Here is a 19,392-nt window from a genome sequence, read left to right on the forward strand (position 1 = left end):
CTGGAGGCAATGAGTCTGGACTCCACCATGTCAAGGGGTAGGCCCATATACACAAAAAACATACAATTACACAACACCTTTAACTCAAATAAGCCTATCTCACAGAATTTCCCCGCCCCCCTTAATACGCCCCCTTTCGGGGTTAGTGGTGATAGCGTGACGTCACTCCATAGACGATACATGTTAACAGAGGTAATTTAAGAAGTCTACAACTTTTGTTTTCTCAAGGTAAGGTTTGTTCTATCTGTTCGAGCTGATTTACCATCTTGTTTGCTTCATAATAATATTGGTCTGTCACATTTTTACATTAGAAAATGTACTTAGATTCTCCAGAGAAAAAAACGTGTAAATGCTAATGTTAAAGACACCACTATTTACCGGAAGTGGGCGTGGAAAGCGGGCTGTGAGATAGGCCTATTATATTGAACATCTCCATGAACTACACAGATATGGTATTCCTTCTTTAATGATTCCTTCTTCACACTAGTAAACAATAAACAACAACAACATACAACATAAACAATGAATGACAAAAGCACATTACGGTACATCAAAACCCCCCTCTGCCATTCTACTATGGTCCAGCCCAATCACACTGGAAGAGAGAGAGAGAGAGAGAGAGAGTGCAGGCACACTGTAGCGTCACAAAGATGCCAAAAGCCGTTTCTGGGAATCTGGCCAACGTGGCATTCTGCCGTGTGGGTGGAGCTTAATTTACATGTCTAAAAACCAGGAAGAGATGCCTGCCACGAGCGGCTTTTTGACGCGCCTTGACGCCCAAGTGTGCTTACACCCAGAGAGAGACTTGTTGTAACTAAGCTTTAGCACAGCTTAAAGCAGGGGTTCTAAACGTTTTTGGCTGGGGACCCCCGAAAATGCTTTGGCCATGTCTCGCGAAGCCCTCCCCGACCCCCTCCTCACCACCAATACAAATTGGCCGCTACAATAACCTTAATAATAGAGAAAATACATCATAAATAAATACTGAAACCAGATATAATCATTAAGGAAAGTGTATGCATGCACTGTGTACTATGACTAGGCACTTTGGATAATAACATCATATCCTGTGTTTGTAAAACTGTAAACTCTAAATTTCCATTTTCCAGCCATTCAGTTGCAAAAAAAACAAATAAAAACTTTTTTTTTTTTTTTTTTTTAATTTGGGGACCCCCCAAAATAATTTGGGGACCTCCCCCAAGGGGTCGCGACCCCCAGGTTGAGAACCCCTGGCTTAAAGGACCACTTCACCACTTTTCAACCTACCTTCATATAATCGGTCCTCCTCACTAATGTTCATGATAAATTTATCTACTCAGTCTGTGTCTTATGGAGGGCTGTGGGCAGTTCAGAAACCCGTCCACCAGTGACATCATCATTAGGCAGATTTTTGTTAAACAAGATTAGCTTGGATGGATGTTTGATGTTTGTTATGTATACTGTAACTTCATCACTCTCTAATTGAGTCTGGCATGGCCCTGCTGTTGCAGTCCACACTGGATGTGTTTGCCTGTTTTTGATTGATTGATTGATTGATTGATTGATTGATTGATTATAGAGGGTATGTATGTGTGTGACATCATCATCAAACCCGGAATTTATGCAGGAAGGCCTACTGAGTGACAAAAAATACTTTCTGGCCTTGACAGCCCATACAGTACATACAAACAAAAAATCTGATCTGATTGCATTAAACAACGTAAAACAATGTGCATACGCTCTATTCACAGTTTGTAGAATGGGTACAGTTCAACGAAAGTACAGGTTTATACAAAATCTGCTACGAGGATAAAACCAGAAAAAGCACAAAGACTTGTTTACATCAGGGTCCTCCATTTCAATTCATTAGAACATTTAAAGACATACAAATATACACTTCTGGGCAAAACAATAAATCATGGGTTGGGTTTTGGCTGCATTATCTTTGTATTGTAAATGCTATAAGACAGTGGAAGCAAGGGTTGATACCTTCACAACAATTGCATGTATAGTGTGCATCAATGTGGCTCTTGGCTTATACACACCAGACTACTACTAGTGTAATCTGGTGATGTCTCATGTATCATAATTGATGCAACAGTTCCCCTTTAGGTGTTTTACGTCACAAATTAGTGAGTCATGTATCATTAGTCATGTACTGTATGTAATTGGAAATTACATACATGAGTGAACACAGATGAAGCATTGGCAATACCCCATACCTTTGATCTACAGCATGATGAAACCACATCCAGTAATTCAAGTTACTACAAAAATTGACTACAGTACATACACAATGTAATCCTCAACTAACATTTTTGACTACTGGAGCAGTTATTTTCGCATTCTTCCAGTTGACTGTTTTTTTATCTGGGACTGAGTGACGTTCAGCAATCCCAGTAAATACAATTGCCGTCCCTTTCTAAGCAGATTATGTTAGATTGGACAAGACAGTGGATCAACAAAGTTGAATCACAAGACAGCCAAAAAGAAAAAAATTGGATTGATGCTAAATTGAATTGACATTTTCCTCCTCTGTCCTTCACCCTGTCCTCGGGAGATTTAACGCAATCATGTTAAAGCTGAGATTCAGCTTCGTCCGTTACAGAGAGCAGTACAGTACACGCAAGCCTCATCATGCATCACAGCCTTGTCTGAAGGTGACAGGACTTAGAGCTTTTCATGACGCATCAACAGGATCGCACTAGTTCTGCCCACACCACACAGACAGAGGCGTTATAGCAGTCACAGTGTTTACGATGTGCTTGCTGAATGAATGTTGGAGTGGAGCTGAGTATTATTAACCAGTGTTGCGGACTCCATTTCTTTCTCCCTGTATTACCGTTTGGCGTTTTACTCTGCCCCCAACTGGACTTTGTTTGGAGGATGGAGGATCATCTGAAATGACAAGTATTGTACTATTTGGTTAGAGTATTTGTGACCAGATTTGACTGAGAGACTGCCATCGCGCAAATTCCAGCTTTTCACCAGAGGAGAAAAACTTTTTTTTAATAGCACAGGCAGACTCTTCACATACTAGAGCATGTCTGAAATAAGTGTCAGAGCTGAAATCGACATGTAAATATGAAATAAATGCTTAAACATGTAGCTAGGTGTAATGTTAGAGACCACAGAAGTGAACCTTTCAAGCCTGTTTTCTCAACTCGCTGTTTTCTGCAAGACATTACTCTATAAGCCATATCTCCAAAACCGGTGGGTCAAACTTAACAACCAATATGTCAATTTGAATCTATGATTCCCTAAAAATCAAAAAAATCCAATGGCAGCCCCTCAGTCAAATTCGGTCACATTTGGTTAGAGTTATAAGATCTGGCACTGTTGGCGCCCGCTGGCCTAGTGGTCCAGGCGCATGCCAAATATAGACTCTGGCCTAACAGCGCGTCGAGTCCCGCGTTCAAGACCCGTTCATGACGACCTTTGCTGCATGTCTCCCGCATCTCTCTCTCCCTCTTTCCTGTCATTGTTCACTTGTATCTATCAATAAAGGCAGAAAAGCCAAAAACAAATCCAAAACAAATAAATAAGATCTGGCACTGTCAAAACATCTCGGAAATTACATCCAACCACATACTGTACACAGTACACACTGTACGTGTACACATTTTTTTTTAACCGTGTATGATGATTTATTTTTTGCATAGAAGTGTATATTTGTCTTTAAATGTTTTGATGAATTGACAATGAAGGACCCTTATTACTGTATGTAAACAAGTCTTAGTGCTTGTTCTGGTTTTATCCTCTTAGCAGATTTTGTACTGACCTGTACCTTCCTTGAACTGTACCCATTCTGCAAACTGCAAACTACAATCGATCAATCAATCAATCAATCAATCAGTCAGCAAGCATAGTGTTTGCTGTGTCTTCCTCCCACTGGTTCTCATAGTGTGTCTCTCTCTCTCTCTCTCTCTCTCTCTCTCTCTCTCTCTCTCTCTCTCTCTCTCTCTCTCTCTCTCTCTCTCTCTCTCTCTCTCTCTCTCTCTCCTCTCTCTCTCTCTCTCTCTCTCTCTCTCTCTCTCTCTCTCTCTCTCTCTCTCTCTCTCTCTCTCTCTCTCTCTCTCTCTCTCTCTCTCTCTCTCTCTCTCTCTCTCTCTCTCTCTCTCTCTCTCATACTGTAGGTGATGTACAGGAAAGACAAACACAGCCGTCCCAGCATAGTGGAGACCAACACCACCTCCCTGGAGTTGTCTCTGCCAGTCAACCAGGACTATGTAATCCAGATCAAGCCCTTCAGTGAGGGAGGGGAGGGCAGCAGCAGTCGCCAAATCACCATCCCTAGAGGTGCAGGTGGGTACTGGGTAGCACACCACGGAACATCGAAAGAAATAGTAATCTTGGGAGCTTAAATTGTTGTGAAACCCTGCAGGCACACTTCACCACACTGGCTTGGTCATTTTAGTGTCAAGAATAAGAAGCATTGAATTGTCAAGACAGCACAGTTGCTCTTTGTATTCCTATACAGCCTGAAAACGGTGCTCATTACAGAATACTCTCTCACTCTGAATGACTTCCAGTTTTCACATATTTTTGTCCTCTTCTTGCACTAATAATATCTGTTTAAAGTGCATAAAGTCTGTTTCTTGAAGTTTCTTGAAAGTTTTCTACTAGTCCACTATTCTATTTCTTGGCTTAACACATTTTTGTCGACCATGGTCAATTCATTGTCTATCAATTATTCAATATAATTTTACATAATTGTAAAAAATGATGTTCTTTAAAAAATGAACAAAAAACGAAATGAAAACAAACAAAACAGTGCAGGGTACTGTGTATTGCAGTAGCTTCAAGTTGAAATCCATGCAGGGTGAAAGTAGATTGCAGTAAGACAGTGCCACCTACTGATACATCTGTGTATCGCCAGATACCATTGTGAGCTTATTGGCCGAGCAATTTTTGACTCCCGATATGCATGGCCCCAAATAGGCCGGGCGCTGTCCTAATATTATTAACACAGCCCGTTTTCAACCTATTTTCACAAATTACAATCTTTAAAATGTACTTTAGGCAGAGGTGTACAATGTTCACTAGGTTGGTGGAAAGTAACTACCAAGTACCCATTTAAGTACGTTTAAGTACTGTACTTAAGTACAGTTTTGAGGTATCTTTACTTTACTTGAGTACTTCCAATTTCCAGTAGTTTTACTTCTACTCCACTACATCTCAGAGGCAAATATTTTGTAGATTTAATTACAAAACATACTGTACATTAACTACTTCAGCCCTATACATTTCGGCCATTTGAAAATAGGCAATTTACAGTACAAGCTCACAATGTGTCGCGATAGATCTGCTATTTTCAAAAGATGTCCTGTAAATGTCCCGTATCAAAATTTGAAATTTTGATACGGGACATTTTTGGTACTTTAATTACATTTCAATACCAATACATTTGTACTTTTACTCAAGTCAATTTTGAATAGTGGACTTTTACTTGTAAGGCCCGACTCACACCTTTACATCTAGCATACAACATTGATGCATGCTTGTTGTATGAGATGTATAGCTGATGCAAGCTCGCAATGCATTTCCAATGGGAGTCACATGGTTTGACACAACATTTGTGTTGTATGGCTTTCGGCTGTGTTTCGACTGCCCCCCTCCCCCTCATACAACACAAATGTTGTGTCAAACCATGTGACTCCCATTGGAAATGCATTGCGAGCTTGCATCAGCTATACATCTCATACAACAAGCATACATCAATCTGTTGTGCACGTGTGAGTCGCCCCTAACAAGTACAGTACTTCTACATTACCGTATTGATACTTTTACTTAAGTAAAAAAAAGATTCCACCATTGACATTCACACAGGGAAACTCTAATAAGTTGCGCTTCGATGTCTCAATGTCCATTCCAGGTGTCGTCGCCATAGCCGCAGCTGCAGGGCCGCCGGTCTCATCCCTGGTCCACCTTTTGCCCCTCATCCTCACAGCCAGGACTATACTATGACCGCCGCCTCTGGGGGCCAGTCAGTGCTAGAGCTGCACACGAAGAGGGAAAGACAAACTGTCCCACAAAGACAAGACCACCTGCTCCCTTCCTCTCTCTCCATCTCGCTCTCTCCCTCCTCTTCTGCCTACAAAAGCCTCTTTGTGTAGGAGATCTTTTCTTTTTCCCTTTATTTATAAAAAGGAAATATTGAAAAGAACCGCCTCTTTCAGAGGCTGCTTTTATGGAGCTGAAAAGACGTCGTGACTTGACTGCAGTCTCTTTGAAACAGCTCCCCCCCCACATACCACTACCACTCTCTTAGTACCAATGGATTTTCTTGCAAGGTTTTTTTTCCCCTCCCTTTGAGGCAAAGCGATGTTGTGACACAACAGGAGGTGTATGTTTCCTATCCTATGGGAGGATGTGTGAATTCTGTCAGATGGATATGTAACTATAATGACAATTCTTGGATGACTATCAACAGTGATGCTAACTGAGGAATAACGTTACATGGACTATAAACAGAGGACATACAGTACATACGAGTTAGATCACATTTCGATCTGAACTTCATTCCAGACGTCATTCCTTATTCTTCTTGGACATTGGGAGGCTTATACTGCACTGGGTTACTGTAGAAACCAGAGCTACCCTGACATGGGCCTCATCGCTGTATGACTAGAACATATTTTGGGACCTTCATACATTTACCTGGAATTCATCTCTTGCTTTTATGAGACACCCACAGGTCATATTAGAACGTCAACATTGTGGGGAAATGTGACTGGAACCAAATTACTTTCTTTTTTTCTTTGACATTATAAGAAACTCGCATCTAATGGCTTCCATCGAGAACAAAGAGTTGTGTTGATTGATTGATGTCTTTAATGTCTAATGATGTCTGACAAACCAATTGGAAGTCATGGTGGGTGACCAGTGCCACCTTACAGTATTAGTGTACACTGTATGTATGGAATCCTCAGGTCCCAAATGAGCCTTAAGTCTTTGATTATTTTCCATGTTATAATTTAATTTGCTTTTGTCTTCGAACATGTATTAAATATGGATCATTCTATAATTTAAGAATATATGGCCATGTGTTTGGATACATTTAGGGTTGGGGTTATTCATATTGGGGCCTTTTGGGCTCAGCAATGCCTTTTTCCTGTTCATCTCTCCCATGATCAGCATTGTATAACGGTACAGATGATGGATAGATTTTTGAGGTGGCGTTTTACTGTCAACTGCTGTTTGGCATGAGAATGGTCAATGTATCTACGTTGCTTAGGATGTCTGAATGGATCAACCTGCTTTTAATAAAACATAATGCCATTTTTCACATCTCCTTTGACGTGGACATAAGGCTGAGGCTTAATGCATTTCATAATGTCATAACTCTACACATGCCATAGCATAACGAAAGCTAACCATTTCCTTTTCCTTGTGAGCATTTTTGCTGGGATGTTCACCTGATTTTATGTGAATATCTGCTTTTAATCGGTAAATAAGTTGAACGTTCAAACCTGGTATAATTGAAATTGTCAGTGGTTTGTTTTCCCGCCAAAAGTTGATTTGTCATAATGGCATTTCTTTGGTTTGTCGATGAATGTTGCTTGAAAATACCATCATGCACATAGTTAGCCAACCCATTAAGACCTGGAACGCATCTGTGTTGCTTTAGCGTTTAACCACTTTAACCATTATTTTATACTTTAGCTATTGGAAAAATACAAGCTTGTAGATCTGCTATTTTTGAAAAATCGTGGAAATGTGTGCAAACCTTTGAATATACAGCTTTCACAGCAAACGTTTTTTAACTCATATCTTTGCTTCAGGGGGGTCCCTGGAACAACACATTTTCAGATGGCGGTCTGTGGCCAATTACATAGCATTTTGGGCGTCCTTGACATGAAAAGGTTTGAGCACCACTGACTGGTTTTTCAGAAAACTGTCATGATTTAGAAGACATTTGTAGAATCTGGTCTCAGGTCTTAATTAATCAATGGGGTAATTCAAGCAAAAGGTCAAGCTTCAAATAACCAATACAACAGATGATTCTGACCTTCAAGCTACTGACGGTACCGTTCCAGAAGTCCCTTTTGTCTTCTACTGTGACCTATGTTCTAAATTGGCATTGGTGGGAGACCAGTGACGATCAAGTCTTATGCTGCACCGTACACACCTGCAACAAAATGTATTCTACATTTTATCAAATATATTCCAGAAGCGTTCTGGTCCTGACTTCCTGTTACTCAGAGATCACCTTAAATAGACACTTTTACAGTTGCCATGTTGATCATGGGTAAAGATCTGCTCGATCTTACCCAAACACGGATTGGCAATTCCGTACATACACCTAGAAAAACCCCAAATCCGTAAAAATACAGCTGAAGCAGGTAATGATGTTAATTGTTTCATTTGGGTGTTTGTGTGCCAGTCGAGAAATTAATTCACAGTTAACATCTAAATGAAACCCACAACTAACATTACCTTCAGCCAGAGGTGTGGGATTGCTAATGTTTTTTAAATTAGGTATCTTGGCTGGTGTGAAAAGTGTCCATTAATATGCGAAACGAAAACCTTCACACTAGGTTTTGAAATCATTACCAACAAAATATTCAGTGTGAACTCACTGGAGTAAGAAAATAATAATAAAACAAATATCATCAGATATAAAAAACAAAACAGGCTTTGTTTGGGGATTCAGCCATTACAGGTTATCTATTTTACAAGGTACAACTATTCACTATACAGGGAGACAGGTGCACTGCCAAGGCAAAATGTTAGGCCTAGAGACAGTAGTAGGATACAGTTTTTTTTTTTTTAAGGAAGGAAGGAATTACAAGGCATCTTGAACTATCTAGGAATTTGTTCCTAATCCCTAACCCTAACCATGAAAAGGTAGCAGTGATTTCACATATTTTAACACAGTATGCCACTCCTTTCTTACGTTTAAGACAACGGTTAGTAGGGCCCGGGGATAGCAAAGAGGATTCCCCTCTCACCTCGTGTATTTTCACTTATTTATTCATGTAGAAGGAAGTACACTGTACAGCAAAGACACAGCACCAAGCAATGGGAGCATCGCACAGCTAAAGAGGAAGAGACTGCAGAGGAGAAAGCAGGTCTCTGTACAGACAAGAGCGGGCTAGGGGGTTCAGCTAGGTTCACGGGGGTCAGGCAGTGGTCATCCAAACAGGATTTGGCACCAAACATCTCTGCCACACAGCCAAGTGTCTATGATGTAATATCACAGTCTGGTTGATTAGTTGTCAGGCTTCTTCTGGCCAGACAACTGTAGATTTGCCCTTTAAATGTTGATCCAAGGTTAATTTTAGAATTCACCATTTCTTTTCCCTCCTCAGTGACAGATGGTAATGGAAGGAAGGACTTACACAGTTATGCATGTTGCTGAACACACTGGCTCTCTTCTCTTGGGTATCTGGCGCCCCCTAGTGTACATCAGTACCTTTGCCACTAATCGGAAACACATTATTCACAAGAATGCACCATACCATACAGCACCATTTTTGCACTCCAGTATGCTTGGCTACTGACCGGTTTCTGGTTGACACCCCAGTATCTTTTGAGTTAGTCACATTTGAAAGGATTTTAAAAAGAAAATATGGCTGTCCACACTCCACAGATAAGACAACATACACACACATCTGCACTTTGACTTTGAAAGGTTTGGTTAAGTGACTGAAAGCTAATGTTTTCATAAACCAGACAGCAGTTTCTTTAAACAGACACTTTTCTCCATAAATTAGCTGAAAATGAGAAAGGGTGGCAGATATTTGGCAAGTAATGTAATCCTAGGATCCTTGAATTAAAGGGTAACTTTACCATGTCATACTTATGCCAATAACTTAATAACCCATCAGTCATGAAAAGTATGTTCTTAATATAAAGTTGTTGGAAGGTTGATACAAAAAAACTGTACAATGTGACTGCTACTTACATTGGCACATTACAAAGTCTATGGCATCCTTCTAACAATCATGTACTGTACCAAAACACACCACAGTCTGAAGATAATGACATGTCCTGCTCCCAGATATTACTTGTAACAATTTTGGTTGGGGGAGAATTATTTAATGGGCTGTAATCATAATGTGCCAGACATGTTTAATTCATAGTGTGAAAGTTTTTGATATCAGAGCAAAGATGAATGAAAACAGGCACATAAGAGTCTAACCAATGTTATTTTATATATACTATGTGTGTGTTGTTTGGGAGGCTTAATTTCCTGAACACACTAGAGCTGAGTTTTCTCATTCTCCATGTTTTGTACCTTCTTCCCCTTTTTGTCATTTTTTTTTCATGTTTGCACTGGACGTTATCAGTCTACCATATTCATCCAAGAAGTTCCGATATCATTTCTTGTTCCACCATTGTTAGGAGTTAATATTAATATCACTCAAATCTAATAATGCAAGACATTATCATGCAAACATTATGTCAAATAGTAGTTTATGTGTGATGCAGAAGCACATTTGGCAACTTGAACAAGGGGCGTGAGCCTACTCTATGTGTTTGCTACACAAAGTTCCCATTATACAGTAGTACTGAATTCACCTGAATCTGAAAAGCATAACTTAATAATAGTAAGGGATAAGGGAGGAAACCTGGACTCATTCTGGAACAGCAACACGCACATAATGTAGAACTACATGGCCACCATTTGATTAAAGTGTATGAAGAACACAGCATGTGCCTGTATTGCCCTTTAACCACACACCATTTGTAGAAATACCTCAAAGTGGCATTCCCCACTCGCATCACATTAGATTTTCAAAAGGGAGGTGAAAGGGAAGTTTGGTCATAAATGGTAGACCTGGGCGTCATTCAGTTCACACTCACAGACGGTTGAACTGTTGTTCATGCTCCCCTCACTATAACATAACGTATAGTAATATCCCCAGGTAGTACTGCAATGGGTGAAACATGAAGCAAATGTATGGAGTTTGCTGGCTGCATAAGTATGAAAACTAAGGGTAGGTTTTGTTGTTCTACCATCACTAAAACCCTGCTTCACCGCATGCATTTCAACAGTACTGGAGCTAAAGTCTAACGGATACTAGTGTCTTTACAAAGAAAGGTCTTTATATGGAATCGAGCACAGACGGCTGCTGTGGTGTGAGGTGTTGGAGTTCTACGGTCGGGGCTGGCGGGGGTGAGTGAGGTCGACGTTACTCACAGCAGGACATGCTAGAGCCGTTGGATTTGAAGTTGCAGTTGAAGTAGTTTGGCCAATCGATTTTGTCTGACTGTTTGATCTTCCAGTTGGTATTGTCAACGTGGGACGGGTGCAAGCCGTAGTGTTTTACATTGACAAGAGCACAGATAATCTAAAAAAAAGAAAAAGAAAACCCAAAAAGGGTTCCCAACCATCTCCTCTCCAAGATAATTACACTGAGGCAAGTGGGTTTAAATAACGCCATACTGTATAGGTGTGGGGGAGTATTTAGTAGGCTTATCCCTTAAGCTGCTCCCGACATTAGGGATTCTTCTCGATCCACATTGTCAGCTAATCAAGGATCACGAAAGGTTGTTCAGGGTAATCCCTTCCACTGCAGCATGTCCATCATGCTGATCAGCATCCCATCATCTCTCGTCACTGGAGCGACGGGTAAATATAAATAAAGCACAATTTATATTGGTTTGACAATGGTGGTTTTGAAGGCGTCCAGTTACAGAGGTTGAGAGAAGACGAGGATTTTGAGGTGTGTGTGTGTGTGTGTGTGTGTGTGTGTGTGTGTGTGTGTGTGTGTGTGTGTGTGTGTGTGTGTGTGTGTGTGTGTCAGTCTCCATCACTTGGGCAGTTATCTGTTGATGCAATCTCACTCTTGACAGTAGAAAATCAGGACTGCAGAAAAAAAGGAAAAGAGAGAGAGAGAGAACATCAACCTTAATAATTATTTTGAAATTCAGTCAAGCTTCAACAATGGTTCTCAAACCTTTTCATGTCAAGGACCCCCATGAATTTAGTCACGGATCCCCATCTTTGTGGCAAGGACACCCATACAAGCATTCTATTGAAAAATTATTACAAATTATTCAATTTCTTTCAAGACTTTTTGAAAATAGAAGATCTACAAGCTAAGCTCACAATGCATTGCATCACGCACACTGTGAGCTTGTAGATATGGCTATTTTCAAATAGTCAATATTATATTTAAAGTGGTTAAACCGATTTTGACGCTGTATTAACCCATTTTGACCTGGGAACGATTCTATAAATGTCTTCTAAATCCTGACAGTTTTCTGAAAAAGCTATGTTTCTGTGTCAGTCGTTCTTCGATTTTTCAAAAATAGCAGACCTACAAGCTCATAGCGCGCCACTCGGTGGCGCGCTATGAGCTTGTAGATCTGCTATTTTTCAATAGCTAAAGCATAACATAATGCTTACACCAAAAGGGGTTCCCGCCCAAAATGGGTTAACACATTTTACCTGGAGACCCCCTGGAACCCTCTCAATGACCCCTGGGGGTCCCCCCGGAACCCACTTTGAGAACCACAGGGCTGCAACAGAGCCAGCTATTATTGTTTGAAGTTGAGCCAGCTCCTGTACCTCAGTTGTTCCATGTGGGTCCTCAGTGGATGATTCCGTTTCCCTGACAACCACAGCCTTGGTGACCAGCATGTCTGGATGCTGTTGCTTGGCTTCCTGTATTGCAATAGCCAGGGCCTGCAACGGAGTGAAATAGTTATTATTTTTTATGGTAGGAATCGATGTAGATTTTCTGTCGAATGACAAATGACATTTGCCTCCCTCTTGTGTTTCTGGAGAACATTTCTATTTCAATGTGTATATCTTCATCCAATTAGTCTTGCGTAGCTAGACGATCGGAGATCTATGCCTATGGATGCATCTTGTGACGTCTACATTCAATATAGTTGCTAAAACCGTGTGTAAACAATTTGGAGATTTAAACATAACACCCAGCGTGCAGTAAGCGGTGCCTTTGATCAGTTTACTCCATTGAGTTATAGTACAGTATATGAAGTAGAATTACAATGTTAAAGGACCACTTCACCACTTTTCAACCTATCTTCATATAAACTAATTTAAACAAGATTTCTTTGCAAAAATGTTTAGATTTTCATTATCGTGAGAACGATGGCTTCCATTTTCGCATTGCAACTTTTCAGGACTAGAAAGCCTGCAGTTTTTATTAGCTTGTATTCCCCATCGATGATGTCACTGGAAGATGGTTTCTGAACTGCCCACAGCCCTCCTATGACACAGACTGAGTAGAAAAAAAAATTGCGCCATTTTTTCATTTTTATTAGTGAGGACCTATTATATGAAGATAGGTTGAAAAGTGGTGAAGTGGTCCTTTAACATTGTAATTCTACTTCATATACTGTACTATAACTCAATGGAGTAAACTGATCAAAGGGGCAATTACTGCGCGCTGGGTGTGATGTTTAAATCTCCAAATTGTTGAGTAAATTGAGTAAAAATTGCGCCATTTTTTCATGATTATTAGTGAGGACCTATTATATGAAGATAGGTTGAAAAGTGGTGAAGTGGTCCTTTAAATGTCTATCTGTTCATTTCAATAGCACGACTTGAAGCAAATCACACCTTACTGCAGGTGTTGCAAATACTGCTAATTAAAGATCAACATGGCAGGTTATAGCATTAGACATAGAAGGGTAGACGCCTCCTTGGGCTCTGGGGCGTCTGTATCTCAGGTTATAGCATTAGACATAGAAGGGTAGACGCCTCCTTGGGCTCTGGGGCGTCTGTATCTCAGGTTATAGCATTAGACATAGAAGGGTAGACGCCTCCTTGGGCTCTGGGGCGTCTGTATCTCAGGTTATAGCATTAGACATAGAAGGGTAGACGCCTCCTTGGGCTCTGGGGCGTCTGTATCTCAGGTGCCATTTCAGGGAAGGCAAGCGTCTGCGTGCGTCACAGAAGGGTCAAGGGGACGTTTGATATAGGCCAATCAGAGGCAGGCTTTAACTCCAAACTCCTGGTACCGAATCCTGCTGCCACCACCATCTTTTCCAACATTATTATTTTTTTTTGACCGTGTCGGAGGCACGCCGTCTCAAGCGAACTTGAGCCACGAGAGGCACCTGGCGAGCGACCAAAAGGGAGCGAGTCGCCATGCCGAACGTCGAGAAGTTCGCTCTAGCCGACTCGAGTTATGTACCGATAGGCACAGTCGTAAATTATGTTTATGGGGAGTGACACGCAGCAAAGTTGGTCGGGATCGGGAGTCGAGGAGCCGCGACACACTGTCAGGCTTAAGGATAAGCAGCCTAGGTGCCCGGACTGCTAGGCCAGCCCGGGCCATAAATCATGTTTTGGGGTGAGCGTTTGCCCCAACTGTCACTCAAAGTGCACGTAACTACTGGCCAATCACAGCGTGTCTCTTCCGGGACTTCAGAAACCCGTTGTAGAATCACGCATCTCTCTGCGTGCCAGGTTTATTTCATATGGAAGTTGATCTCCTGTGACTACAGGTGTTCTGACGTAGGGTATGATCACACCAATGACATTTTACTCTGCAACATTCTACATCGGTTTGATCTCACCACGAATCCGTCATCTGAATCTGAACTGGCCTTTACAGAATGAAACAATTGATGGATATCATCTTGCAGCTGTCTTTATACTGTAGCAATCCCTCCTCCATCTGAACCCACCTGTTCCTGGTCCACGTCATCATCTCCTGTGATTATGATCCTCTTCTCAATCCTGGTTTCTGAATACCCCCCTTTCACCGTCTGCAACACACAACAGCATTTAGACTTAAAGGGACATTTCACCGCTGGAAGAAACTGCAGTCACTCAATGTGAATAGTATTTGTAGTAGATGTAGAACAGTTGAAATTTGCACCTTATGGCCAGAAAAATAATGAAGTCTGTGTGTTTGACTAGAGTTTGACTGGATTGCTGAATTCCTACAATGACCATAATGCTTTGGTGCACGCCCCCTCCTTGTGGAGAAGGGGGAGGCTGCATGGAGGTGTGACTTGTAGTCCAGGAAGGAAGTGAGACCACATTTTCATGACAAATCTTTGTCATGAACATGGCGCCATGACTAAAATATATTTAAAAAAATACATAACACATATAAAAACCCCATGTTTCCTAAACATCATTAAAATAATGCACCAGTCCTTCATTTAACAATGCACCAGTCCATTTAACACCAAATCTCCTCGCCAAAAATAGCAGCACTACTACGAGCTCACAATGCGTCGCGCCAGGACACTGAGCTTGCAGATTATTTTTTTTGGCGAATCAGATTATGCATTCAGGGGTGGTAAATGTACATTAGACATACTGAGGTTAATCAAAGCAACAGCAAATGCATCGCCTCTGTCGGGTGGAAACCTCATCAGTCCAAAACTGTTAACTTTCAGAAAACAGCAAAAGTAGCAGATCTATAAACTTGTTTATAGATCTGCTACTTTTGATGGTTTTGTGTGACGATGTAGTTATTGTAGTATGATCAAGTAGGGTGTTATAATACGAAAAAACTACAACAAAAATATGGACATAAGAGGTTTCTGCCCAACAGAGACGACAAACATAGTATCAATGTAGCTATATTATTTAGTGTAATTCTAGAATCCTTGAATTAATCTCTCTCTAGGTCGTCCTCAGACGAGCCCTCCATCGTTGCTACTCCATGGTTGGCTTTACTATGCTAATTAAGGACTGTGGGGCACAACTCCTCGCAGTCCTGGTTTTAGTTCGGAGTGTCCTTCTCCTAGATGGGTTGCCTTCTACGGCTATGAGCCCAATCTGCCCATGCTATTTGCCCATAACTGGGACAGTGGTTGGCAGGCGCCAGGGCGTGTCCACACACCGGTGGGCCTGCGCGCCTTGCCTCTGGGGCCCACTGCTGCTCCGAGATCCCCTACAGTTTGGCCTGGAACCAAGAGGTACGCAGTTACCGTGTGTGGCCACGAGGAGGCACTGCAGAAGTCTTTAATTAATAGCATAACTTTACCTCTTTATAATAGTTCATTATTAAAATATTTATATAACCTAAGGAAAGTGAAACAAGCTTACAACACGTAGCATTGCGATGCATTGTGAGCTTGTAGATTGTAGACTGGCTTGTAGCCAGTTTCACTACATAATTGTGTGACACACTGACACTCTACATGGTTTCTGCCCGACGATATGCAGTTTTTAATGAGGGGTTCCTACCTTTGTGACCTGAGTGGTTGCCGAGGTGACGTTTTCAGTGAGGAGAATAGGCGACCTGGTTGACTCTCTTCCCAGACTACCCATATGAATCTGAGCAGTTAAGACAAGTACATTAGATACAACACACATGCACGCACACTTGTATGCTAGTTATACTAGTACACTATATGGAGAAACACCACAGGAATACAAGTATTGTTTTAATGATGCAGGCAAATAAAATACCGGTATTTATTTGACAAAAGATCTTTAGAGACCGATTCCTAGTCTAATTGTTGCAACATTCAGTCAATCACTTTTGACTTCCAATGGCAATATTTTCGATAGCAGTGAAAATTACTTCTACAGATTTTTCACAATGTAAAAAGATAATACCCTGTTTTCCTGTTCCTTTGAAATGTTGCTATCTATCTACAACGAGGGGTGCCCCGTCAGCCATTCAGGTCTTTGGATAAGAGTCTTATATTATAACAATGCGGGAGAACAACTCTCCAGAACTAAAGAGTTAGTAACAGCTATACCGGGTCATTTTAAAGGTCAAGCAGTTTTCACTCACAGGAGAGACACTCTCTCTTGTAGAATAAGAAACTTCTCCTAAGCCACCGATTCCATGATCCTGAAACATACAGATTGTCATCAAGTGCCTTGTCCCATACAGTATAGTGGTTGTTCCAATCCGTATCAATGAACTTTGTATTCAAATATGAATTTATAAATAAATTATAATTATAAAGTTAAATATTTCATATTAACATTTTTGTACTACCTAGTAAGCAAAGCAAAGCAAAGTTCTTTGTTTACCCAGGGAAGTGGACTAAGCTCGAGATGCTTGTTTACAGCCACACCCTGCTCATAGAACATTTCATGGTAGGGGTTCAATGCCTTGCTCAAGGGCACTTCAGCGGTGGTAATTTTAACGTGCCGGTCCGGGGATTCAAACTGGCGACCTTCCGGTATCAAGACCGCTCCGCAAACCGTTCGGCCACCGCTGCTACCCTTTGTCCAGCGCATGTTATCCAACATCAAGATCAATAGTGTGATTTTTGAACACGATTGCGTTTTTCCATTACCTGATTTGTGAACTCCACGATGGTAGTGGTGACCTCGGAGCCATTGGGCTGCGTCTCGGTCCTCACGTCAGTCTTCCTCACCATTGGTACGGCCATGACATCGCCATCGGTCCTCCTGGCGGCTGGTGGGGCCATGACATCGCCATCGGTCCTCCTGGCGGCTGGCGGGGCCATGACATCGCTGGCCTCTCTGCTCAGTGCCGTGTAGGAGGTGACACGACTCGGTGTGTCTCTGTGTGACTGCTGATCTCTGTCCACCGACGACGACACGGGCACTGACCTCTTTGGTTTTTTCGGCACAACAGGCTTGAGGGAAGGAAGCAGAGCAAGCCATGTTTTAATGATTGCATCGAGGACTTTTGATAAGCACTTCCCTTTGAAATCGGCCGTTCAATTATTCACCTTCAACATCTAAGGGAAAGAGAGGGTGATTCAAGATCAGAAATGACCGGTAGACAGAACATTGACCATGATATATACGTGCCTGACTGTAAAAAGCAATAATCAGACACAACGGAAATGTGTAATAGAAAAATAGACGATATCCGAAGACAATGGGATTTGAATCCTCCGCCGGTACATCTGGCTTGGCCTAACTAAGGAACACAAGTGGCGATGTTCGAGAGTGGGAAGCTCAGTGGGACTGAACTAACAGTGTGTTCCTCCATATACATGTCACGTCAGTCATACCGGTATAACTTTGCGTGTGACATCTTCGTACCGGGAAGTTATGCGGGAACGCCTACTGAGTGGCCTTGACAGCCCATACATCCGGACAGAAATGTTGAATCTGGCGTTAAACTCACCAACGTTGCAGGTTTATGGAAAGCTTTAAATATATCCTCTTTCTATGTGCAAATTCCATGCAAGTGATTATTTTTGTCTCTCCCCATGCTTTTTGAAGGCATGGGGAGAGAGTATGTTTTGCACTCCGTCCGTCCGTCCGTCTATGAACAGCTAATCTCCGGCACCGTTAACCCGGCCGATGCCAAATTTTGCTCATACACTCCCTGGATGCCAACGATGAACCTCTGCCCCAAAATTTCCAGAACGGCCTGTTATAGCGCCACCAGGAGGCCGACCTTTGAAAAACATTTTTTTTTTATATTACTCCTCCAGATTCTGTCCAAAAATCGCGCAAATCGTTACACACTATCTCTATAGTCATGTGTTCAAGACGGATTTGTAAGCTAGTTCATATTCCATCCTAATTGGCTAACATAGGCTTTCAAAGTTTGCAGGATTGGCCCTTTTGAAACAAATGCCTCAAATTATGAATGCAGCGAGCAATTTACGTTTCACAGACTTTCCTACTAGGCTGAGGAATATATCCCACCCTTTTCACATTGGCCTGTTATAGCGCCACCAACAGGTGGATTTTTGCAAAACACATTTTTGGAACAAAATGCCTCAAATCATCCAATTGCCATTAATGGTGTATAAGAACAAATTGCACCCTTTTCACATTGACCTATTATAGCGCCACCAGGAGGCCACAACCTGACCTGGCCTGGTGGAGACCTGTGCCCCGAGGGCACTTTTTCTAGTTCAAATGTCAGTTTGGAAGCGGTCTTCTTCAATAACGCAACGTCCTGCTACCTCCTGCATTACGTGACATTTAGAAACAGGTGGTACACAGGACCGTTGCGTGATTTCCAACAAGCGTTTCCAAACTCCAATGCTCCATGCTGCTCAATGTTTTACCACTCAGTCTAGATGAGGGGGGGGGGGGGGGGGGGGGGCATTATGTGCAAATTCAAAACATGTGGTATGCAGGGCCGTTAGTGATATCCACTGAGCACTTCCAAACTCAAACACTTTGCAGATAGAAAGAGGATAATTCACGCTTTTCGTACACCTGCCATGTTGGTGAGTTTGACGACGACGTTGTTTAAACCATTCTAGACGGGAACCCCTTTTGGTGTTTTAACTAAGCATTATGTTATACTTTAGCTATTGAAAAATAGCAGATCTACAAGCTCATAGCGCGCCACCAAGTGGCACGCTACGAGCTTGTAGGTCTGCTATTTTTGAAAAATCGTGAAAATACAGCACAAATCTTTGAATATATATTCTTTCAGAAGACTTTTTTTTTTATTTCGACGTCAGGCCTAAATGGGTTAATACAATCAGATAGGACTTTTCTGTTTGGATGAATGGGCTGTCAATGGGAAATGGCACCTAGTTACCACCTTGCTGGCAAGATGG

At 41.7% G+C, this 19,392-nt stretch overlaps 2 protein-coding genes across 4 annotated transcripts in view; one reads left to right on the plus strand and one right to left on the minus strand.

Moving 5' to 3' along the window:
* Positions 1-6,757, plus strand: part of cntn3a.1 (contactin 3a, tandem duplicate 1) — a gene marked incomplete at its 5' end in the record, with an annotated part of 112,839 nt that extends 106,082 nt beyond the window's left edge. Inside the window, 2 exons of the mRNA XM_079515628.1 lie at positions 4,116-4,284; positions 5,855-6,757. Coding sequence (XP_079371754.1) covers positions 4,116-4,284; positions 5,855-5,946 — 261 coding nt within the window. The 3' untranslated portion in view covers positions 5,947-6,757. The remainder of the gene's footprint in view (positions 1-4,115; positions 4,285-5,854) is intronic.
* A 1,988-nt stretch (positions 6,758-8,745) lies between these two features.
* LOC306915690 (band 4.1-like protein 1) overlaps positions 8,746-19,392 on the minus strand; it is a 64,369-nt gene continuing 53,722 nt past the window's right edge. For 2 of the 3 annotated variants that reach the window (XM_079493207.1, XM_079493206.1), the window contains exons 16-21: positions 17,185-17,490; positions 16,671-16,730; positions 16,115-16,204; positions 14,596-14,676; positions 12,503-12,619; positions 11,902-11,963 (exon numbers count right to left, since the gene is read on the minus strand). In XM_079493207.1, coding sequence (XP_079349333.1) covers positions 11,916-11,963; positions 12,503-12,619; positions 14,596-14,676; positions 16,115-16,204; positions 16,671-16,730; positions 17,185-17,490 — 702 coding nt within the window. In that variant the 3' untranslated portion in view covers positions 11,902-11,915. Of the gene's footprint in view, positions 11,798-11,901; positions 11,964-12,502; positions 12,620-14,595; positions 14,677-16,114; positions 16,205-16,670; positions 16,731-17,184; positions 17,491-19,392 lie in introns of those variants that run through there. The other variant, XM_079493208.1, reaches the window with a different exon arrangement.

The sequence above is a fragment of the Electrona antarctica genome (assembly GCF_951216825.1).
Source record: "Electrona antarctica genome assembly, chromosome: 2".
In the NCBI taxonomy this organism is placed as follows: Eukaryota; Metazoa; Chordata; class Actinopteri; order Myctophiformes; family Myctophidae; genus Electrona; species Electrona antarctica.